The sequence below is a fragment of the Cololabis saira genome, chromosome 13 (genome assembly GCF_033807715.1).
Source record: "Cololabis saira isolate AMF1-May2022 chromosome 13, fColSai1.1, whole genome shotgun sequence".
In the NCBI taxonomy this organism is placed as follows: domain Eukaryota; kingdom Metazoa; phylum Chordata; class Actinopteri; order Beloniformes; family Belonidae; genus Cololabis; species Cololabis saira.
In genome coordinates this window covers 34,075,394-34,100,089 of record NC_084599.1, presented here as the reverse complement: position 1 = coordinate 34,100,089, position 24,696 = coordinate 34,075,394, and the positions used below count along the sequence as shown (strand labels likewise).

Sequence of the window (24,696 nt, the reverse complement as noted above, 5' to 3'; positions counted from 1 at the left end):
TCCAGAAAATATGGTGTGTGTGTGTATATATGTATATATATATATATATATATATATATATATATATATATATATATATATATATATATATATATATATATGTGTGTGTAATATGTAAACAAGCAAAATGATGTAGTTCATGAACAGTCATGTGTAAAAACGGTGTGGGTTGGCTGTTTCTAGGTTACTACAGTCAGAGCCAAGGCCAAAGTCAGCCTCTGTGTCAGAACGGGGAGACGTGCCATGACATGCAGGTCCTTGTTACTGGTGTTGCTGGAATTTCCTGGAGGAAGAAACCGTCCTCTGTGAGTAGAAACGTTGTAAGAACGTTAGAAAACGGGTTTCTGTCAAAACCTTGGTGGTTTTAATTTCATCATGTAAACTGCTATCAACAGAACACTGAATGACAGATGACTTTCATAATATTTGCATTGTCCCTAGATTGAATAAACTTATCTCTGTCATCTTCTGGCGTGCAAGTTAAATATTTAAGTTTTATGTTTTTTTTGCCAACCAGGAGTCTGCAATCTCCAAAGAAAAGGCCAAGACAAAGAAGAACAAACAAGACAGCAAGCAGAAAAATGAAAAGAAAGATGCAAATGATGCCTGGACTATGTTCTGTGACTTCCATGAAATCACACACACGGTTATCAAAGAGACAACCGTCACCATCATAAGACAGGACAACAAAAAGATGGTGAGAGTCGATTACCACACCCTGTTTCAGTTCGTCGTTCATGCTATATTTAAAATAAAGCAATTACCTTGTTGATAGTTTATTTAAAACGGTAAGCCTCCACAACAAAGCAGCAAACTTTCCCCAAGCCTTTCCCGTTAACCTTTACATCTTTTGTGTGATGGATGCAAGATACTTAATCACTCCATCTTTGCACGATAGGCTGACAATCATTACAATCTTTGGCAGAAAATAACTGTCCTCCAAATTTTCCTGGTTCACTGGGAAAAGTTTCGGTAAACCAGATTTCCAGTCAACCCCTCCTCTGTCTTAGTTTTATTTGACAGTGGTGCCTACGTTTAGCGAGATTAGATCATCTAAGAAGCAAAGCGTGTCTCTTGGCAGGAGGCCATCAGACATGCTGATGCCATGCTTCCTATTAAGAAAAATGAATTTGCTGTGCGTGTGAGTTATTAGTAGCTGCTATTCTGGCTACTTTCATCCTCCCTTATTGTCTTTATGTCATCACTTTATTTCCAGGAGGTGAAAATGGCTTCTAAGGCTGAGGCTCTGTCCTTTGCAGCCCTTGTGGACGGTTACTTCAGGCTGACTGTGGATGCCCATCACTACCTGTGCAAGGAGGTGGCCCCACCTTCAGTAGTGCACAACATCAACAGCGGCTGCCACGGACCCATCTGGTTTGCACCTTTTAGTTTTACTTTTTTGGATTGTGTGTGTTGGAATATTTCTGGCCTCTTCACAAAAGGTTTTACCCATTCCTGCTTTCAGATGCATTTACACCTCAGTCTGGACTTAAACAGCTGCGCATGATACACAAGCAATAATAATAATAATGGCCTTTTTGACAACATTGACACTTTGAACCTACTTTTTTTCCCCTTCTCCAGTACGGAGTATGCGGTTCACAAGCTGCGACAGGACGGGAACGAGGAGGGCTCATACATCTTGCGCTGGAGCTGCACTGACTATGAGTTTATCATCATCACTGTCGTCTGCCAAGAGGTAGAGTAGACTTTTTTCCTTAGGTGTTACGAAACATTTCGCCTGTAACCCACCGTGAAATGAAACGATAGATCCCAACAAGTTGAGTCTTAATGATCTGCTTCTCATAGATTTATGAAAGATTAGGTTGGAAAGCAAATGCTGTCAAATCTGTGATACTCCATTGATACTCCACTTACCATCAGTTGGTCCACCACCTAGTTACTTTTTCCACAGCACTTACATCAACAGTAAAGAAGTCTCCAGAATGTTTACAACAACCCATCTAGTGACTCGTGGTGACGAGTCATTTTACTCTGACCACAACTCAAAAAGTTTTACATAGAGGAATGGACATAAGATTCCATGGTGTTCATAATGTACAGGCAGTATACTTTATAGAGAAGTAAAACTCCTGGTAAAGGCCATGTTCTAAAAAGCACAACTAAAATCAAAACCATAGTTCAGGGAAAACCACAAATGGAAACAAAGATGTGCAAAATCCTCGTTGTGTTTCATCAGACCTAATCAGTCCTAACGCACCCTTCAGAGCACTGGCTCGCATGAATATGACAGGAATAAACCAAGTGTTATCTGGTGGCGCAACTAAAGCTGCATCCCAGAGGTGGGCTGGAGACTGTTGTCAATTCACAAACCAGCATTACAGAACATTAAGACCATAATACTGTAGGTTAATGTAGTTTTTTTGAGTCAGCTTGGGACCAACATGATAAGTGAAATAAAAACTGAATACTAAATCTTGGCTGCTTAAAAATGTTCTCCCTCTTTATCCAAATGGACGTGAAGGAGTCTCGTGCTGTGCGCCAGTACAAGAACTTCCAGATTGAGGTGTTTTCCAGTGGCTACCGTCTGTTTGACACCGAGACATTTCGGCCCACCCTCAAAGAGCTGTTGGAGCACCTCGAAGGCCAGAGTCTTCGCACCGACAACCTCCACTTCCAGCTGCTCCGCTGCTGTCCTCCCCAACCAAGAGGTAAATGTGGTGTTGCTACAGACAAATGCTACACTAGAACCTAACCCTGTGTATTGACAGTAATAATAACTGAGTAAAAAGGAGAAAATCTGCAAATTACAAATCGACTAATAATAATAACAAAGAAAGTGGAGGTGAGAGCAAATGTGTTGCACCATCATAAAATGCAGTTGTGTAGTTTGTTCTTTTTTTTTTTTTAAACATTTGTTTATTGGATTTTCACAGAAGTATACAAAGCAGAGGTAGTTTTGTAGTTACATGTAAACTTCCAGTACAACCCAGTAAATGGAAACCTTATAAAAGAAAAGACTGCATTTTCTTTTTCACCCCAAAAATAAAAAGCAAAACAAAAAAAACAACAACATCAGAGACCAAAACAAAAACATAACATATAGGACATACAGTATGCCAAATTAAAAAATAATAGTAATAACAAATACAAAAGCAAATATCAAACAAACATAAAACATCAGTCCAGAAGTAAGTTTGTTCTTTTTATTAGTGTGCAAACATGATAAATACTTAAGTGAAAAGCTTTTTTTCTTGCATTTAAAAAAAAAAGTAGATTAGTATCAGTAGTAAAAGGATAGGACAGACAGAAGTAGGTGTGACCCAGATTCATATAGAAAGTGAAAGATAAAGTTGAATCCAAGTAGAATATTACGTCTGTCAGAAGTCCTATTTGTTGCTTCTCGTTTTTGTGATCTTTTGAAATGGCCACGTGGGAACAAGTGGGGAGTAAAAAAGCAAAACATACTAAGAACTTGAGAAAAAAGACTATATTTGGAATGGGATTTTCAAGTAATGCTGAGCTTAACATGACTTTTGTGCGTTGTGTTATGTTTGATAGCTTTCTGACAAGTGGGTAAATGGGAAAGTAAGTGCAACAACACATTTACCTGCAATACATTTGACTAGTGGCAAGCTTTGTGAGAAATGTCTAAATCAGATTAAAGCTGGTTTGGCAGAGTCCCAACATTCTGATTAACACGCCTTGGTGGTTGAGAAAATCAATTTCTGTAAACCAACTCTGCTGTGCTATTTCAGTTCGCTTAAAGCACAATATTGCAACATCCTGCTGTCCGTTTTGGTATCTGAATTTTAAACCCACGCCCCGTACACCACAACATCGCACTACTTTAAACAATGCATTCTGTTTGGGTGTGGTAACAAGTACCACTGAATAACACCTGTCCGTGACATTAGGCGAGATCTGCAACAGAATTGAACATTAAATCACATGACGTCTTTCCTTTCATGTACAAAATAATGTGGACTTGTGCTTGAAAGTTTCGTAGGTGTGTGTGTGTGTGTGTGTGTGTGTTAGGGTAGGGGAAATGGTGCTACCAGGAACAATGTGTGTGCCTTTCGTCTGTCTCTCTGAAATGGTGTCAGGGAGGAAGAGAGTTGTAAATGTGGGTTTCCGGAGCCAAACTAGCTCTTGTGTTTACTTTACACCGGGAAAGGTGGAGCCATACGTGCATGTGTGCCAGGACTCGCTGAAGGGTTTGTGTTTGTTGGAGTGTGTGTGTCGCTGGTTGTTGTCATGATGGTGATCTGCTAGCGGCTTCTGCCACTTCTGCTTTAGAGGAAGATAAAAGATCGGAGTGCTGCGTTGCTGTGACTGTTTAAATATTTATGGTATTATACAGCTCTGTCTGCAACAGGAACACACTTGTACTTGGTGCTCATTTGCTGACTTTATTTGCTGTACATATTGTGTAATGTTATATTAAATATAATGTAAGCGGATAGATTGTGTAGAAAGAGGGAGGGTGCCTGTCTGAATGTTATTTCTTGATTGAAGGGATTAAAGGTCATGTGTAAAGAGATTATAACAGAAGTTGATCTGCAAGCAAGTCGTGTTTGGATTTTGCATGCAAACACGTATTTGGATGTCGCGGTACATTATTCTTGATGCTCTTCAACATGATGTTGATGGTACACAGTCTCCCTGTCTTTGAACCACAGTATTTTGGTTTTGTCACATGAAAAACCCCTCATGCACAGACACGCTTTCACTTTTTCATCCTGCACACAATGTTTACACAAAATAAATGAATCATTAGGCAAGGCAAGTTTATTTGTGTAGCACAATTCAACACAAGGTAATTCAAATTGCTTTACATCAACATTAAAAGCGGCAAGACACAAATAAACAGTAAATAACAAATAAAATGATAAGAAAAGAGGTAAAATAATAAAAAGCACAAGTTGTCAAAAAGTAAGGGCAGTAGAGTACAGCAGGTACACATCTCATTCTTAAAATGGCAAGAATGACGTTTTTATACGGTCAAAACGTACAAAGACCGGGTCAAATACAGTATTACAAAAGTAATCTGTAACAATTTGTACGGTGAATTAAACCAACTACCATTATGGTGCCTGAACCTGAATATATATGTATACACACTTGCCCTTACCACATTGATGCAACTCTTTTGTTTACAGTTTTCTTTTGAGCTGAGTAGGTGCATACAGCGCATTATTGCACTTGGGTATTGCAAAATGAACTTTAAACTGACTGATTTGCAATAAGATAAAGCTGCAAACTGGAGTGATGTGCACAATCAGTCAAAAATGTGGACATTCCTACTATTCATTTAGAATAAGTGTCTGTGTCCAAACATTTGACTGGTACTTTGTGCTTACACAACGTTCTACAAAAACATATTTATGCTTGTGTTGCAGAGATTTCTAACCTCCTGGTGGTGACGAAGGACAGAGTGCAGGCCCACCAGACACCCATGCAGGAGAGTCAGCTCAGCTTTCACCGCATTCTTAAGGAGGAGATAGAACAGGTTTGTTTCTGTTTGTTTCTCATGTTACAGTCTGATAACACATTTGTTATTATGCAGTTATGATCATAAACATGTAAATATGACTATGAAAAAATTGTCTGCATGTAATTTTACAGAGATTTAAGTACATTTATTTTCTTTTATATAAAAGCTCAATGTTCAGTTTGTTTGCAACATTTAAATGGTGACAAACTTTACAGCATTAGATTAGATTTTCCTTTATTTCCTTTATTACTTTAAAATGTGTTTCCATTGTACAAGAGCAGTACAGAGGGCAGGCTTAAAGCATACAAGAGCTTAGTCCACACGCAATGTATGAAGTCACACAACTTCCTGCTATTTATGACGTGAGAGCAGGTAAAAGGGGAAACGTGTACCTACACTCATAAAGATAACTTTACTTTGTCTGTTGAAACCTGCAAGTGCCCCCCCCCCCCTTGTCATAGCAACAGTTTTACGAACCGCTGTTTGTTTTGTCTCCCTGCTGTTATCAGGAGGAGCACCTCGGTCTAGGCACAAAAACCAACATCTATTCAGGCACTCTGAAGGTGAAGAGCGAGGACGAGGAGGATGCAGGTTACACATCCTTCCAGGAGGTCAAGGTGGTCCTCAAGGTGCTGGGTTCTGGACACAGGGACATCTCTTTGGTGAGAGACTGGTCATCAAACTATTTCTACACATTTTCCATGAGAATTTATTAATACTGAATTTGTTTTGTAACTTCCAACCATACTTGAAGCTAGGGGTGTAACAATATATGGTGCCACGAAATTTCGCGATACAAAAACGTCACGAAACGTGTCGTGGAGGTGGCAAAGTGTATCACAAAATTGTGTTATTAATATTAATCTATTGTGTTGATAGTAACGCGCATCCGTGCCGACCGCGCCTCGACCAGCGGACCAAAATCTTACTCCGCTCAGAAGAAACTAGTACCATTTTGCGGTCCCGATCACGGGACTCTTTGGGGGGTTTTGAGCTCTGAACTTTTAAGTCTGGTGTAGAGTTAAGCTTTACCTTATTAAATTAAAACTTTTTCGGGTTGTGAGTAGGACAAACACGGGGACAACTTCTGCTGAGTTCGAGTGTTCTTTAATGTCTGCTCAACAGTGTAGGATTTTAGAACATCAACACAGCACCTAGTGCTGTATCACTCCACCCAATCTAAAACATACTAATCACTACAGATAAACTGACTAGTGTAATTATAGTCCCTGATTTACAGAATATAATTTATAAAATAATGAACCCTGAATTACCAAAATAACCTTCTTAACAAAAATAAATCTCCTCTTACACTTATAAGGTGAGCATGAATCAATCTTTTTTATGATGTAAAATTGTATGTATTTATTTACTTTTATTTATTTATTTAATTTTAGTTGTTAAATTTCTGGAAAAGAAAAAGGTCAAATCATACATGAGAGAAACTATTCAGTTTGTGGCAAAAATTTTTTACTTGTATGAAACTGAAGATGCATAATGCAAACCTGACATTTACTTTTAGTTCAGTTTGTGTAAAATGTTTGGCCTGGCTTTCTCTTTAAAACTTAAACAGTTATAAAGCATTACAAACTGTAACAATAGGGCAAACACACAGCATTGTTTTGTATTTTGTGTCTTTCAAATAAAAGACATTTTTTTCCAGTCATATGTTCCTCATTCAAGGTTGTTAAAAAAATACTGCTATAATATCGTATCGTATCGTTATCGTGACCTCAATATCGTGTATCGTACCGTATCGTGAGATTAGTGTATCGTTACACCCCTACTTGAAGCTAATAACAGCAGTTAAATCCTAATTGTAATGAAATAAACTTTTGTTGTCTGCTGTATAAATGCTGAATCCGTTTGCCTTTGTGTTGGCAGGCTTTCTTTGAAACTGCCAGTATGATGCGGCAAGTGTCCCACAAACACATTGTGCTGCTTTACGGAGTGTGTGTTCGCCACCAGGAGAGTAAGTACACGCTAAGAGCAGTGTGATTGAAGATATGGTGCTGGGACGTAAAAATAAAAAGTGTTAAAACTTATTTTTCCCCTCCCAACACAAGATATCATGGTAGAGGAGTTTGTCCAACTAGGACCACTGGACGTGTTTATGAGGAGACAGCAAACTCCACTCGGCACCCCGTGGAAGTTACAGGTGGCCAACCAGCTGGCCTCCGCTCTCAGCTACTTGGTAAGAGTCGAACACTCATGACCGCGCCTTGCAGAAGTGTTGAGTAGTGGTGTCTCATCTGGTCAGGTGAAACGTAAAGAAATGCTTTGGCTATCAAAGAAAACACGTGGAACAAACTCTCGTCATCCCTGCAGTGAAGCACTTGGGTTGCAGCATCATGCTTTGGCGGTGGTTTTCGCTGACAAGGCTTGGCAGATTGTTTTGAATTGAAGGAATAATAAGATGATGCCAGAAATGATCACGTTTTCAATTAAATCCATTTTAATTCTTCCAGAGAATTGAGATTGAGTTAAAGGTTCATTTTTTAGTTTGACACCAATTCTCAAGTTGCCACAAAAGCAACACTATTTTTTTTTGCTTTATCTTATGTAATATTCCTTAACAAAGTTGGACAGTGACAACTGGGAGGAATGCAAGCTAAGTGTGGGTGATTCTAGGTGGTTTTTAATCAGTAGTAGGGATGGGAGATCGATAAAACTAATAAAATATTGCTTGAAATTAGGACTGGGTATCGATTCAAATGTCAAGAATCGATTCGATTCCGATTCTTAATATTCAGAATCGATTATCATGATCCGATTCGATATTGATTTGGCTTAGTGTTATTTAAAATGTTTTTTGAGCTGTTGCCTGAATTATATGACTGTAAAATAACTAGTGAAATAACTAAGAAATAAATAACTCAAACAGGCCTTTCAATATCCATTTAAAGTGCAAAAAAGAAAGAAATTGCAACAGTTCATGCAGAAAACAAATCATTTTAGCTTATCTAATTTATTCTGTCACCATGCACACATATTGCCATGAAGCACCTGTGACACCAAGTGTCATGACAAACTGTGTGTCCGACTACTGGGATTAAAGTTCACCTGGCGAAAATGATGAAAAAAAAAATCGGTCTTTAGACATAAGAATCGATTTTAAGGAATTAATATGAGAATCGATTTAGAATCGGAAAATCGATTTTTTTCAACACAGGCCTACTTGAAATGAAACAGAAAAAGATCCCTGAAAAAATCCTTTGTGCTGCTTTAAGGTGAAACTTTTAAACGCAGATTGTTTTAAAGTTTGTTGTCCACCAACTGAATTAGATGTGCCGTCCAAAACAGGAAAATTGTTAAATTCTGCAAGGCACTGTTCTCACAAACCTCTCTTCAGTCAAATCATTTCAATCAACACAATTTGAAAATGTCTTAATTATGGGCTGTTGTGTGTGTTTTGCAGGAGGACAAAAAGCTGGTTCACGGCTTTGTGTGCGCCAAGAACATTCTGCTGGCCAGAGAGGGGCTGAGTGCAGATGAAGGGGGGCCGTTTATCAAGCTCAGTGACCCCGGAATACCAATTACAGTGCTCACCAGAGAGGGTGAGTACAACGCACTCAGTACTTCACTGGAGCTTAAAATGCAACTTAAGTAGTTGCAAAATGCTTACCATGGAACATTTCAAAACTACTGTGAAAGCTATAAATGAAAGTGAAACTAAAATGTAAGAAAAAAAAAAACCCCAAAACAAAACATTCCCTCAAATGAAATTTACACGGTTCAAATGAGACTTTTCAAATAACTTCTTAAAATTAACTTGAACATTAAAGATGAATAGATTTTCCTGTCTCCTTCCACTTTACTCCCAGATAGACACTAATGCAACTTCTCAGTTTTTTCTTAAAATTCTCCTCTGCAACCTAATTGGTTCCCTAGGCAACAGGCAGAAAACCTAATAAAAGAAGACCATTTCCATCAGGCTGGGCCTGTCGTCGTTGCGTTACTGGTGCACGTTGCAGTGGGCGCGTTTTTCCATTTGAGAATGTAATTTGCTTCGTAAAAGCTTGATCTTAGTTCAGACAATGCACATATCTCAAGTTGCAGTTCCTCTCAGATGGCAGCCTCAAGTTTCTGTTTGTCTGTCGGTTAGAAGTCTCATCTGCTCGGATGGATCTGGCACACCACAGGACCCAGTGGAAATGTTGCCGTACAAATGGGCCTCTCTGCGCGCCTCTGGGAATACCCCTTCCTCGCGCCTCGTTCCCAGAAACATTCAAGATTTCTTCTTCTGCTTCTATCACTTTGCTGATCAGCCAGTCTTCCAGTTACACATCAATGTCCTTGTACATAGATTTAATTTAACGCAGGCCGTAAAGTGCTCAGGAACCCTTAGAGAGCCCTCTCGCCTGCTTCCCAGCAATCTGCTTTACTCAAACCCTGAAATCTATTCTTCTCATCCACTCCCTTTTTTTCTTTTTTCTTTTCTTTTTTGGTCCTGACACTCTGTTCCCGCTCCCACTTCTGTTGGCTCCCTTCCCTTTACACTTGCGAACACGTATCCCCTCGTTCGATGTTATGGATTTGAGCTGCAGAGGTCAAGCAATCGTTTAAGCTGTCTCAATACGCAATACGTCTCCCTCAAGCACCGGCTTCAAATCATTTGTCTAAACTGTCCTGTATTTGTTGCTTGTTCCTGGTATATGGAGCATGACGACAGTGTGTGTGTTTAAGTTGATGAGGTGTGAAAGCCTCAACGTGGTATGTGTGACTGTTGAAAAGGGAAAGACGCCTAATGGCATGAATGGTTTTACTTTTGGAAGCTGTTGAGGTAAATAAGATGCAACGATTCTTAATGTCGTGATTCGGCTCTGATGAAATCATAATTAGGATTTGTTGTGGAGGGTAAATTAAGTTTTTGTTTGGCTCAAAAGCTTTACACCCTCAACATACAGTATATCACTATACAGGACTGTCTCAGAAAATTAGAATATTGTGATAAAGTTCTTTATTTTCTGTAATGCAATTTAAAAAAAAAAACAAATATGTCATACATTCTGGATTCATTACAAATCAACTGAAATATTACAGTTTACAGTTTAAGATTAAGATTCACAGAATATTCTATTTTTTTGAGATAGGATATTTAAGTTTTCTTAAGCTGTAAGCCATGATCAGCAATATTAAAATAATAAAAGGCTTGCAATATTTCAGTTGATTTGTAATGAATCCAGAATGTATGACATTTTTGTTTTTGTAATTGCATTACAGAAAATCACAATATTCCAATTTTCTGAGACAGTCCTGTACAATGTGAAAGAGATCTCTCCTTTAAGCCGAACGACATGTGACACAAGTGTCGATTATAAAAACAAATGACATCAAATACAAAAAAAGTCAATCTTACATCCAAGTAAGAGGGTCAGTGAAATACACAGTCTATGCTTGCAGTAGTTAGTCGGGTTTTCGCACATGTAATATTTGAAGAAACTTTCCTCTTGTCACTTCCTACTAAGACGAGTAAAGCTAAGGAGCATTCACACATTTTCAATCCTATTAAATACAGAAGATGTGTAACCCACACAGTTTCTGTCTGATGGCGGTTCCTGTAATCATCGTGTGAATGGAAACATGAACCTGTCCCTACAACAAATCTGTTTATTTAGATGCGTTCTCTTGGAGGCACCGCCGCACGGCGCTGAGTCGAAGTTTTGCCTGTCCTTTGCTCGCTCCTACCTAGGCCTGTGTTGAAAAAATCGATTTCCCAATTCTAAATCGATTCTCATATTAATTCCTAAAAATCGATTCATACGTCTAAAGATCGATTTTTTTTTTTTTTGATTTTTTTTCTTCTTTTATTTATTTATGTATTTTTTTTTATTTTTCATCATTACATTAGAACTTTTGGTTATTTTTTTGTTTATCCCCAAAAAAGGAATGTTTTGTTGGACACGAGAATAACCGGTGCCATGTTTTTTGCCTTTAAATATGTTTAAAGGTATGAAAACATTAAAGTGTTAGGTTATAATTGCATAAATTGTCTATATTTCATTACTTTCTGTCTTGGGGTTGCATTTGCAAAAAATGCCAAAAACCAAATGCTCAAAAATTAAAAACCAAAATAGACCGAAAATGGAACAAATAAAAACAGAATGTGGGAAAAAATAAAACCGATTTCATCCGTCTCTGTTTCCTCCCTGGATCTGTTTGGTAATTCTGACCCACATGATGTTTCTGAAAGCAGTTCTATCAGCATTCTGGGAGCTGATTGGTCCTTACAGCATCATTAGCTGCCAATACTTGCTGTTTAATCTCAATAAAAGTAGTAATAATAGTAGTAATATTTTGCATAACTACAGTCATATAATTCATGCAACAGCTCAAAAAACAGTTTTAATAACACTAACCCAAATCAATATCGGAATCGAATCGGATCGAATCAAATCTTGATAATCGATTCTGAATCTTAAGAATCGGAATCGATTCTTGACATTGGAATCGATCCCCAGCCCTACTCCTACCAGGAAGCTGCTCGTTCAGACCAGCACAAACCTGCCCTCACCGGCCTGAAGAGTCGCTGACCGGCACGGCTTTTTATTTTTAGCACTTGGGATTCATTTTTCTCCAGTGGACATGTCTTCCAAGGGAAGCAGTTTATTTGATACGCTCTCGGTTTTTATCCATTCGACCACCGAACACTGCAGTTGGAAATTCTTTCCTGGGAGGAAATCTGGGAAAAATATTAAGATCTAGAGTTGCTCCAAAAGAAGTAATTCCCTAGTATCATGAAAAGTTGTTGTTGTTTTCCCCTCCCCAAGACCTTTTCTGTGCTAACACAGAAAGATAAGAAAATTGATCTTCCGAGAAGTGTCCTGTAGTATTGATTGAGCTGAGATCAGCGCGGTCTCTCACCGCGGTTAAATAAATCATCTCATACTTCATCCATGAGGTCACTGGCAGATGATGTTATAAATGAGGGGGAGCTGTCAGGTTAGACGCCAGCACACCTTATTAACTCTGTTTGGCTGTCTTCCTTTTTTTTCCGTGTGCAGAGTGTGTGCATCGTATCCCTTGGATCGCTCCGGAGTGTGTGAAGAATGCATCATCGCTCAGCGTGGCAGCTGATAAATGGGGATTTGGTACCACCCTGTGGGAGATCTGCTATAACGGAGATGTTCCCCTGAAAGAGAAGAAACTAACGGAGGTAAAGGACTCACAGCAACACTGACAACGTGTTAATACCCCAAACAAATGCACCCCTCCCCCCCCAAAAAAAAATATGATCACTTTTTATTGCATTTTCTTTTCCAAATGTATTGATCCATGGACTTTTTTTTCTTCTCTGAGCAGAAGGAGAGATTTTATGAGAAGGAGTGCCAGCTGGCCACCCCTGACTGCAAAGAGCTGGCTGATCTCATGACCCACTGCATGAACTACGACCCGAAGAAGAGACCGTTCTTCAGGGCCATTGTCCGAGACATCGACATGCTGCCAAGTACGTGTACAAGTACACAGGAAGCATACACGTACTATGTTCACCTATTATGAGGAAGTTGCTCCATTGGTTTCAGCAGTTTTACCACCACCTCAGCAAGCACTTAACACCTTTTTGCTGAAGTAGAATTTGAAGAAATTGGGCCACGATAATCGATGGTTCAGCACTGGGGAAGAAAACAGAACCCCGTGACGTTTGTTTACAGCTGAAAGGTGACCTGAATATTCTACGTGTTTTGCATCTCTTTGTATCCCGCCTTATAAAGAGACGGGGTTGTTTACTGAGCTCAGATGTTCATGAGGAAGTTCACCGGGTGCATTATCAGTGATCTGCCCCTCCTCAGGGCCTCACAGTGAAGCGACTCCGCTCCGCCACCTGCTGGCCGCTTTTGATACTGCCGTCCATCTTATTTAACTAAACCTGACTGTTTGAAACCGTCAGCCCCAACATCAGGGACGGTACATCACCTCTGGCAGGCTTTAGATGAGAGAAAGATTTGTATTTCATATTATTAGTATTAAATAATGACCACATGTGGAGTTTGGTGTGAGCAGCAGTACTCGAGTTGAGGGGGGATGAGGGGGGATGGCATCCCCCCTGAAATAAAAACGGTTCAAATCATCCCCCCTGTAAAACTGCCATCCCCCTTTCCATCCCTTATGTCATTTCATCAATGAATGTGGTTTTACTGCTATTTCAACATTTAGAGTCATCACCAGAAAAATAACTTATTTGACAACTTTCACCTGTTTCAAGTAAATTTTCACTTGAAATAAGTCGAAAAATCTGCCAGTGGGACAAGATTTATCTTCTCATTACAAGCAAAAAAATCTTGTTCCACTGGCAGATTTTTCTACTTATTTCAAGTTAAAATCTACTTGAAACTGGTGAAAATTGTTGTTTTTTCCAGTGATGAGTCTTGTTTTAAGTGTAATGAGATTTTTTTTACTAAAATGAGACATTTTAACTAGAAATAAGACAAATATTCTTGTTAAGATTTTGAGTTTTTGCAGTGATCCATTTTACTTATCCTGGGAAGGACAGAGTCATATTGATAAGTTCAGAAAACTGTTTTTTATTGTTGTGTTTTGATGTATTTGATGTAAGCCCAGTGGATATTTAAAGCTTACAGAAGGCTGCATTTAACTGCTGCTATGTCATTCCTGCTGTATTTCTGCAGCTGTTTTGGTCACTGCTATTATTTGTACCGGTAATATATTATTTGTAATCAGCACTATTATCTGTCCCCATATGATAAAATCCACCATCCCCCCTGATTTTTTTTTTACAACTCTAGTACTGGTGAGCAGCAAACCCTCCTGAAGTAGCCGCTCGTTTAGGAACCAGTTCGAGCGAACAGTTACATAACCACAGAACATTCTAGAGAAACCTTCACTCAGTCAACCACAATACACTTCCTATGACGCAAGTGTGCTTATGGTGAGAAAAGGAAGTTTTAGCCATCTGACTAAAAGTATTTGTTTTCCGTCTCTTAGACCCATTTATTCCGCCCCAGCCCACGCCTGATGTGGACCCCACCGAGTTTGAAAAACGCTTCCTGAAGAAGATCCGAGATCTGGGAGAGGTACGTTTCAGTTTAACACATCCCAACTTTCCACAGAATGACTTGACCATCCAGTTATTGCTGGCAAGACTCTTATCTGCTTTCCATCTGAGCTCTGGATACCTGTTTCATAAAAAAACATCAGAATATTCCCATGTTTCTTTCATAAAAAGTCCAAATAGAAGTGAACCTGTTACTCTGTTACACAAAGTTAAGGATTTATTGGACAACAACGCATTGTACATTTTATATAACACTCTGATTGTTCCATATCTGACCTACTGTGTTGAAGTTTGGGGAAATGCCTGTAAAACATATATTCAGTCAATTTTCATTCTGCAAAAAAGAGCCATAAGGATAATTAGTAGAAAACGATATAGAGATCCAACAAATCCATTATTCCTTCAGTTAAATTTGTTGAAATTTCATGAATTAGTAGACCATAGTATTCTGCAAATTATGTTTAAAGCTCATAAAAAAACTTTACCAATCAACATTCAGAAAAGATTTGAAAAAAGAAAAAGCAAGTATAACTTAAAAGGAACAGAGATTTTTATAAAACCAAGATGCAGGACAAAATTGATGGAACGTTGTGTTTCTGTGAAAGGAATCAATTTATGGAACAATCTGAACAGAGAAAACAAAGAATCCAAATCAAACATTACATTCAAAAGAACAATTAAAACCTGTATGTTAAGGAAATATAACGAAAAATGTTGAGTTTGATTGACATACCCGTAGGCGGTGGTAATTTTATTTAATGTTATTTTAATTTTATTTTAGTTGTTTTTATTCACTTAGTTTTTTGTTTTTTTTAATTATTATTAATTTATGTTATTTGTGAAAGGGGCAGATCAGATAAGATTCTTCTTCTTTCTGCTCCCTTTTCATTCATAAGTTAGGAACATTTGTATTTGTGTTTGTATTAAATTGTTTTGTTTTTTGAATGAAATAAAGAATAAAATGAAAATGAAATGAAAATGTTTTTTTCCCTGCAGGGTCACTTCGGTAAGGTGGAGCTTTGCCGCTACGATCCCCGTGGAGACCGGACGGGCGAGATGGTGGCGGTGAAGTCGCTGAAGCCCGAGAGCCGGAAGGAGCAGAGCAACAACCTCTCCAGAGAAATCGACATCCTGAAGGACCTGTACCATGAAAACATCGTCAAGTACAAGGGGATCTGCAAAGAAGAGGGTGAGTGGGTATCCACACGCACGGCGGGGGAAAGTCCGATCTTTCCTGTGAGTCAGTCGCTTCTGTCATCGTTCTTTTTTTTACTCATTCAGTGTTCAGTTTACTTCCTGGACTGAGGTTTCCTTTCCTCTACATCAAAGCTTTCCTCCATCTCTTATATTCATGTGTTAAGATGAGATGTACATTGAGAAATGTGTAAAGATTAAATTATTATGTTTTATAAAAGTGAAATGTACATGCTAGACTTGGGAATCAAATTCAGATTTTTTTGTTTTCCAGCTTATTTGATGAAGTAGTGAGGGACATGTGTCTGTGATCCAGCTGTTACATCAGCTGTCACGTGTTCACAAGAACCCAAATTCATCCACTTTTTCCTCCATTTTGATTTATACCTTTTTTTTATTTAAAATTATGAAACATTTCAACGTTTTAGTTGGTGGGTTGAAGGTTTCAAGGGCTACTTAGAGAGCAGCAACAAGTTTGGCCTTGTGACATGAATTTCACTAACGAATGAGAGGCACAACTCATTTTCGACGCCTATATTTTCTGAAAAACAGTATATATGACCGACCTGTCCCACATATGGACTCACTTCAATTTTACAAAAAATACTAGTTATTTGGGATTTTGTTGTTGTTTTAAGCGTCAAAATGTCATGTGGTGCGACATCCGACCATGACTCTGGTTTTTAAAACTTGTTTTGGAATCACTCTAAATGTTTTTAAATCAATCTTCTGCCCTATCTGGCATGATTTCCGAAATGTCTGGTAGTGTGTAAGATTGCAACACTTTTGTATTTATTTTTCCATCATAATATACAAACAAAGTTTGACTGATTATGTCCATTTTATGAAATATCATGTGGCGCGACCATTAAAAAACAACCATTTTTGTATAATACTGAAAACTTGTAAAAAAAAAAAGATGTGAAAATGTTAAGGAAATTAATTTATTTTAATATGAATCATGGTTGCACCACATGACCTTTTTTAAGGCTAGTGCCAATTCATCTTGACAAAAAACTCAAAAAATGGACCTGTTGAAAATCCTTATTCGTCACTGACCCGTGTGTGTGCGTGTGTGCGTGTGTGTGTGTGTGTGTGTGTGTTCAGACGGTCAGGCCAGTAAGCTGATCATGGAGTATCTTCCACTGGGCAGTCTGAAGGAGTATCTGCCCAGGAACAAGAACAAGACGAGCCCCAGCACGCTGCTCAGTTACTGTGTCCAGATATGCAAGGTAGGCCAGCGACTTCTCACCAAGATGCTTTTATATGAAGTCCAACCCGACGCAGCTGCAGGTTGACACCACTCCTCCACTTCTTTTTAATGTCTTTTAGGGAATGGACTATCTGGGAGAACAGAATTACATCCACCGTGATTTGGCAGCCCGAAACGTGCTGGTGGAAAACGAGAAGACGGTGAAGATCGGAGATTTCGGCCTCACCAAGAGCATCAAAGACAATAACGGCTATTACACCGTCAGGGACGACCACGACAGCCCTGTGTTCTGGTGAGTCACGTCTGGGGGAGAAGGTGGAGGTAAAAGGTGGAAAAGTCTGATAACGGTTGTGACACTAAAGTTTGTTCTTTTGGAAAAAGAAAAAAAGAGGATTTGTTTCTTCAGTTGAGTCCAACCTGTCGTCCTGAACCTGCATCACTAATAACTCCAAAACTCAGATTTGCTCTCAGTTGAACTCGGGTGAGATGTTGTAAAGAGCTGGCTGAGTTCTGGAGCTAATTGTTGCAGCTAAAATGATGGAAGAGCAAAGTTTAGGCAGTCAAGTTTATTTAATAGTTGAGTCATCACATGTTTAGTTAACACACCTCTGACCTCCACGTGACTGCAGCAGTTCAGAGCGTCCAAAGTCTGATGTCGTGACGCTGCTGTCACAGCCGTGTTGTTCAGATACGACGCTAACGCGTCCTGTCGCCGCCAAGTTAATGGAAATCAGTACGTCTGAAAGGGTCCTTTTCCACTAGTACCTACTCAGCCCGACTCGACTCGCCCTCGTTTATTTTCTATACCCAGATGAGAAGTTGAAGAGAAGCTGCTGTGACGTATTTGATTGTGTGATCTAAATGAAGAAGACAACAACAGTAAAGATGTAGAACCTGGAGATGATAGATGTGCTGCTGGATCTGTGACTTGTGTTCGATATCAAGTTAAAAAATGAGAGTGAAAGAAGCTTCAAGCGGTAACGCTTTTTTTTTTGTTTGTTTGTCTCGGCGCTGCTGAAAAGTCAACTGGAGCCGCGAGCAGCTATGAAGTGACAAAGCTCCTGGTAGAGCTGGTCATTCCTTATCACCCGTCTAGATCCCTTTTTAGTTCTCTCCCCATCCACCAGGTTTATTAGTTTATTAGTTTATTTAAAAAGGATCCCCATTAGTCTTCACCATGGGAAGACTATTCTTCCTGGGGTCCACACATAGACATACAAAAGATTAATAATACAATAATACAACTCAAAAAAGGGTGAACAACATTCACTAGAATTCCTGAAATAATAAATTGAAACAAAAATAAAAGATTAAGTAACCAACCATCCACATCTTAAGTAACAATATTTGCTACTATCACCAGATCTGTATCCACTTTTGAGCAAAATATTTTGCAACGACTTTATAATTTATAATATACCCATACCTCTATTTATAGTAGTATAAATATACTACATATCATAATATACTCATACATACACTCATAGCCTACAGTGATTTAGAATATATTTACTATTAAATTTATAATATACTTACAATTTGCACAATAATCACAATATATACCTAGGACCGATCATGACTTCCTTCTGAACCACAGCCTGCTTCAGTCTCCTTTTAAAAAAAAAAAAAAAAAAAAAAAAAAAAAAGGTTTTTGAACATCTGCACCTCAGAGTTGGATCACCAAACACTTTTTCGCTGCCATTCCCTGTCGAATAAAATGAACAAGAAGCTGCCGTCTTTCGCTGATTTCCGCCTCCAGACTCAGACGCCTGACGGCCCCGCCCGCCGATCAATCGGTGGCCTGTAGTGTGATGACATCAGGAACAGGCCGACTCAGCCGCTTAGAACCTCGGCAGAATAGATACAGAAAAAGCACGGCTCCACCCGCCTCCACCCCTAGTGGAGAAATGCAAAGGCGAGTCGAGCTGAGTAGGTTTCAGTGTAAAAGCGCCATTAGAGGCCAAAGGGGTTGACGGTTTTAGTCTTAGATTTTTTTAACTGGTCAATAATATGAATGATGGTGTCCTAACTGCTGATATTTAAGGTGGACCTGTTATTTTTGTCTTCCAGGTATGCTCCAGAGTGTCTTACCTCGTGCAAGTTTTACCTCGCTTCAGACGTTTGGTCCTTCGGGGTGACGATGTACGAACTCATGACCTACTGCAACCAAACCAAGAGCCCCATGACGGTCAGCGCTCGCTCCTCCTCACCATCCTCACACACATCTTTACTTATAACTGACCAGGATTATACCATTTAAATATTTTACTTCCAGTCTAGTAGAAATAATAATAATAATAATACACACTTTGAAGTAGATATTGTAGCTGTTTGGCCAGAAAAGATGAATGTTACTTTAAAGATTAGGACTGTCATCAATATCTTTGATCATTTGGTTTAGTTGAGGCCTGTTTCCATTAGTTTAGATCTAAATGATTGTAGAAGCAGTTCAGAAAGGTGTTTTTTCTTTTGTAACCTGCGTTTGACTCCTCCTGCAGTGCTTCCTCAGTATGATCGGTGCAACTCAAGGTCAGATGACCATTATCCGCCTGGTGAAGGTGTTGCAAGACGGGAACAGGCTGCCCCGTCCCGACGACTGTCCCGAGCCCGTGAGTAACTCCTGGCCTCAACTCTTTACTTTCCTTTGCATTAATATTATTTAAAAAAAATAAACAGTTTAGGCTCAGATTTAGCAGCAGGACATCTTGTCATAATTCACTTAACCTTGTGCTGTCTTTGGGTCAAGGGAGGGTGAAGGGAGAAAAGATGGAATGAAGGAAGGGAGAAAAGGAAAGATGGGAGGGAGGAAGGAATGGAGAAAAGGAAAGAAGGAAGGAAGGAAGGAAGGAAGGAAGGAATGGAGAAAGGGAGAAAAGAAGGAAGAAAGGGGGGAAAAGAAGGAAGAAAGGGGGGAAAAGAAGGAAGAAAGGGGGAAAAGAAGGAAGAAAGGGGGAAAGAAGGAAGAAAGGGGGAAGGGAGAAAAGGAAGGGAGAAAAGGAAGGGAGGAAAGGGAGAAAAGGAAGGAAGGGAGGAAGAAAGGGAGAAAGGAAGGAAGGAATGGAGAAAGGGAGGGAGGAAGGAAGGAAGGAAGGAAGGAATGGAGAAAGGGAGGAAGAAGGAAGAAGGAAGAAAGGGAGAAAAGAAGGAAGGGAGGGAGGGAAGGAGGAAGGAAAAGCAAAGAAGGTAATAAAGGAACAATGACGAAAGGGAGGTAGGAAGAAAAATGAGTAAAGGAGGAAAAGAGGAAAGGAAGAAGGAAGGAGAGAGCAGGAGGAAAGAAGGATAGAAGAATTGGGTCATTTTGACCCAAAAACAGCACAAGGGTTAAACAACTGCTGTCTCCATCTGTTTTAATGATTGTTAACTTGAAAATGTTAGAGTTGCAGGTAAATTTTTAAATGTGGAGACTTTAAAGGGATTGTGACATGAAAAACACATTTTTCTTGATTTTTTGTGTTTTGTTGGGTGTCTTGACATCAATTACACCCAAAAAACAACAAACTTTTAACATTCAGTGTATTGTGTGCTTTCTGGGATTTTCCGCATAACTGTGCAAAAACGGCTCATCTGGTTTGGTGGCGGATCGTTACGTAACGACCCGCTAAATCACCGCCCCCTCCACCCAGCTCCCTGTCTCCTCTCCTCTCCAGCGCACCATAAAGGCTGATTTATGGTTCCGCGTTACACCGACGCAGAGCCTACGGCGTAAGGTTACGCAGTGACGCGCACCATACGCTGAACCCTACGGCGTAGGCTCTGCGTCGATTTAACGCGGAACCATAAATGAGGCTTAACAAGGAGCTGTTTAGAGCCTCTTTTGTTCTAATCACCGGAGGAAAACTGCTAAGAAGACCCGCGGCCACTGACTGGACTTAAGATAAGGGGACAGTGCTGCTTGCATGCCTTTTATTTTTATGATTGTTTGCTGTGGTTCGCCCTCCTGCTTTTCCGTGCATGCTTCGCCTGTCGCTCTCGGCTTAATGCCGCGTTCCATTTACCTCGGAAATCGGAACTAGGAACTGGGAATAGCAGCCATCTTTGAATGGTAACTCGGGGGTGGTGAAGCTTCTCCCACTTTCCCAGTGGGAAATCCCACTTCGAGGGGCGTTTCAGTTGAAAATTCCGACTGGGAACTAGTAAATCCCCACTTCCGAGGACAAATGGAACGCGGCATAACTCTCCGACGCCGCTGTGAGCGTATGGCTGGAGGAGGAGGAGGTTTGGAGGAGGAGCGGAGCAATGATTGACAGGAAAGGGAGGAAAGGAAGCATTTTTCACGGGGCAAAAAAACACTGTAATAAAAAGCCAGGAAAAGAGTACTAGAGTGAAGTTTTTCTTGTTACACTCTTTTAGACACATTTGAGGGATGTTGGCCAAGACTTTTAATAGTGTTAAAAGCATGTTAAAAATGATGTCACAATACCTTTAAAGATGTTGCATTGCGTGTGTGGCAGGTGTACGAGCTGATGCGGAGGTGCTGGGAACACGCGCCCGAGAAGAGGATCTCCTTCAAGCGCCTGATCGAGGAGCTGACCGCCCTGCAGCTCCAATCACAGAGCGTCCCGTAGGCGTCGCCCGCCGGCCGCTCTAGGACTGAAGCTCCACTCGCAGCTTACGTAGGACCTAGATGCAAACTGCAAAAGCGATTCCCCATGGACGTGCGCTTGTTCAGCCTCACGACGCCACCCACCCACTTTATACTCCACAATCATGGCAAACAGACTAAAAAAAACAACTTTAATTTTATTATGCTACGTCCTAATTTCTTTTTTTCCGTCATATTATCCTGATATCTCGCTTTGGATGCTGAATATTTGTGTTAAAACCTGTAGCCTTGGTCCGTGACCGGACGTTTAGCTGGTCACCTCACGAGGACTTGCAGCAGATACGGATGTAGCTGACGGATGGAAGAAAAGCTGAAACCCTGGCTTTTTATGGTTGAGTGGGGGCGACGATCGCTGATAAATCAAGTTCAGAAGCACTTGGATGCGGACAATGAAGCAGATGTTACCACGGATACTGAAGATGATCTTTGTACCACTGCACCTTCATGGACTCCTGATCGGGAGAATGTTGCCTGGATTTCTGTTAATTCGTCTGTTTTTTTTTTTGTTGAAATCATAAATGTGTTTACTGTTCTTTATGTGCAAATGCAGCCTTTCACTGTTTCAAAATAAGTAAACATTCAATACTTGCAAGTGTTAGATTTGTAAATGTTGAGATCTGGATTGGACAAAAATGATTTGAAACCTTATTAGAAATCTTTGTGAGAGGTTTGGGCTGCATTTGCACATGAACAGATTTATATTTGTTATGTTTCAGTTATAATATATTTAGCATCCGAGTACCCGAGCCTAAAATCTATAACATGCAAGTTAAGAGATGTGATGCGAGTAGCAAGTCTCCTAGAGACACTTGAGGGTATGCAGCAGTTCTGACCAATACAGCCTAAAATAAAACGTCTTGCTGTAATCCAGAGGAACGAGAGCACTAGTGGCAGCGGGGTAAAACTGTTTGCTTTTATTTTTTTACTATAATTCACCAATATTTTATATTACTGTACTGTATGTGCCAGGAGGTTCTTGTGTTTGATAACAATTAGCGGGCATCGTCATGACAACTGAGCCAGATCTCCATCCCGTGACACCAGAGGCATTTGTTGAGACGACAAAGATGTGCTTCAGTCCACATTTTATTTAGGAATGTAAAAGACAATTTTTTCTCTGCTCTAAATAAGAGAAAAGAAATATATAGATATAATTTTTTTCCCCCCAAAAAAAGACAAAAGTATCCATAAATACACAGTGGAAAAAAATAAATAAATAAAAGTCAATGTTTGTCTTCTGTCTAAAGCGATATCAATAACTATCAAACGGTTTGTTCTATATAATACAGCTGTAAACAGGCATGCTAAAATTGCTGTAGAAATACCATATTCACAGTAAAACAATATCCATGTCAATGTGATAGAAAATTTAGCAAAATCTACAGTATAGTTCAGAAGAAAAATCTACATATTTGAAAAGCAAAAGCTGTTTAAAGAGCAAAAGCACAGCAAATAAATGGGCCGTGAAATCAGAAAATATTTAAATATTGCAAATCTGCGATCGAAACACTCACACAGTCATTTACTATTGCAAAGTCCAGCCTTTCCACTGACCGTCCGTAATATTTATGATCATGAAAATGTTCACACAAGCAGAAAAGTCTGATTCAACTGTACTTTTTAAACGTACTAAAGATTTTCTGTTCTGATGTGAACAAACAGAAATCAAAATGACTGTTCAAGTCGAAGATTTAAAACAATAATCATGAAGATCAAACATTTGAACTACGTCAGCTCTCCGGAAAAAAAAAAAGAAATCAAGATCATCAGCATCATATAAGCTTAAAGAGCAACCTTCATCTTTTTAGAGAAACGGCTCCTTTTGTGAACAATCATCAGGAAATCGCATCGTCGGTGGCAGAGTCCAGATACTATAGACTTCAATAAAACAATCCACAAAAGCCTATGAGAAGTGGGAACTGGTTCTTTAGACCCTCTATAGATGAGGCTGGTTGAAGAAAATGATGCAGCGCTGAAGTCGAACATTTAGAGGCAGGACACGTTTATAAAGTGTGAAACAACTCACAATTTATAACACCAAAAATCTGACTAAAGAACACAAACACATCCTTGTTATGAAGTGACAAAGCAAGACTTTACTCCCAAATGTTATGAACTGTTTCCCTCAGTACACCGCCGCCTGGTGGACTTGTGCCGCGTTCCATTTGTCCTCGGAAGTGGGGATTTCCCAGTTCCTAGTCGGAATTTTCAACTGGAACGCCTCTCGAAGTGGGATTTCCCACTGGGAAAGTGGGAGAGTCTTCACCACCCCCGAGTTCACATTCCAAGATGGCTGCCCCGGTTGTAAACAGTAGAAGAGAGCTCTGTAAAAATTCGTAGCACTTCATTCTAGTTTTGGTCACACTAAATCAGTCGTATACAAGTATTGTTCGGCATATATATGCTGCTATAGTGTAATTTACATTTTTCATGTGGTATATGCGAACTACAAACTGGTTTTCCTACTTTGTAACTGGAACGCTGATAACTCGGCTGTGACGTCATTCCCAGTTCCGAGTTCCGACTTCCGAGGTAAATGGAACGCAGCAACAGACGGAACTACAAGTGCATAAATTAAAATTTGGAGGTGAAATTTGAAAACAGGTGAACCTTTCTCCCAAAAAAAAAAAAAACCCAACCATTTTTAGCACCAACGGCACGTTGAGATGGCACTTAATAATATAATGTACATAAACTTTAAAGCTGTCACAGCTTTATGCAAAACACCAACCTCTCTGTAAAACACCACCAGGCTTATTGCAGATTCATATCTGACGTTGGTGCTCATAGGAACAGATTAACACTTTAAAAACAACCTGAGGGAAAACTGCAGCGCCACAAGGCGTTGCACACATCAACTGGTGAAACGGCAGGTGAACAAAAAAAATCAACAGCAAAAAACCAACAGCTGGGATAACATTCCTATGATTCTTCGGCACTCAGATTTACGTGTAAAGATAAACGTTCATCTCCCAACTGAAACCATTCCCACATATTTACAAGCTTAATCAAATCCAGATTTCCTACGTGACGCAGAGACTGGAACCAAAGGTTACCGCGGGAAGCCACCTACAACAACAGCGGCGGTCGCCATGACAACATGACCGGAAAACAAGGTCAAACTGCTACGACAGATCCGGGAGAAACGCTGCACTTTACTTTCACAGATGTCGTTCCAAGTTATTAATTCAGAAATGTGGGATTAGCCTACG

At 39.7% G+C, this 24,696-nt stretch overlaps 1 protein-coding gene across 1 annotated transcript in view; it reads left to right on the top strand.

The window, feature by feature from the left end:
* jak1 (Janus kinase 1) overlaps positions 1–23,067 on the top strand; it is a 44,110-nt gene extending 21,043 nt beyond the window's left edge. The window contains exons 7-25 of the mRNA XM_061738723.1: positions 184–305; positions 518–697; positions 1,217–1,374; positions 1,585–1,699; positions 2,486–2,672; positions 5,364–5,473; positions 5,968–6,120; positions 7,343–7,430; positions 7,525–7,652; positions 8,877–9,015; positions 12,463–12,614; positions 12,761–12,905; positions 14,402–14,490; positions 15,468–15,660; positions 16,773–16,897; positions 16,998–17,170; positions 18,949–19,066; positions 19,377–19,487; positions 21,333–23,067. Coding sequence (XP_061594707.1) covers positions 184–305; positions 518–697; positions 1,217–1,374; positions 1,585–1,699; positions 2,486–2,672; positions 5,364–5,473; positions 5,968–6,120; positions 7,343–7,430; positions 7,525–7,652; positions 8,877–9,015; positions 12,463–12,614; positions 12,761–12,905; positions 14,402–14,490; positions 15,468–15,660; positions 16,773–16,897; positions 16,998–17,170; positions 18,949–19,066; positions 19,377–19,487; positions 21,333–21,446 — 2,600 coding nt within the window. The 3' untranslated portion in view covers positions 21,447–23,067. The remainder of the gene's footprint in view (positions 1–183; positions 306–517; positions 698–1,216; positions 1,375–1,584; positions 1,700–2,485; positions 2,673–5,363; positions 5,474–5,967; positions 6,121–7,342; positions 7,431–7,524; positions 7,653–8,876; positions 9,016–12,462; positions 12,615–12,760; positions 12,906–14,401; positions 14,491–15,467; positions 15,661–16,772; positions 16,898–16,997; positions 17,171–18,948; positions 19,067–19,376; positions 19,488–21,332) is intronic.
* Positions 23,068–24,696: the final 1,629 nt, after the last annotated feature.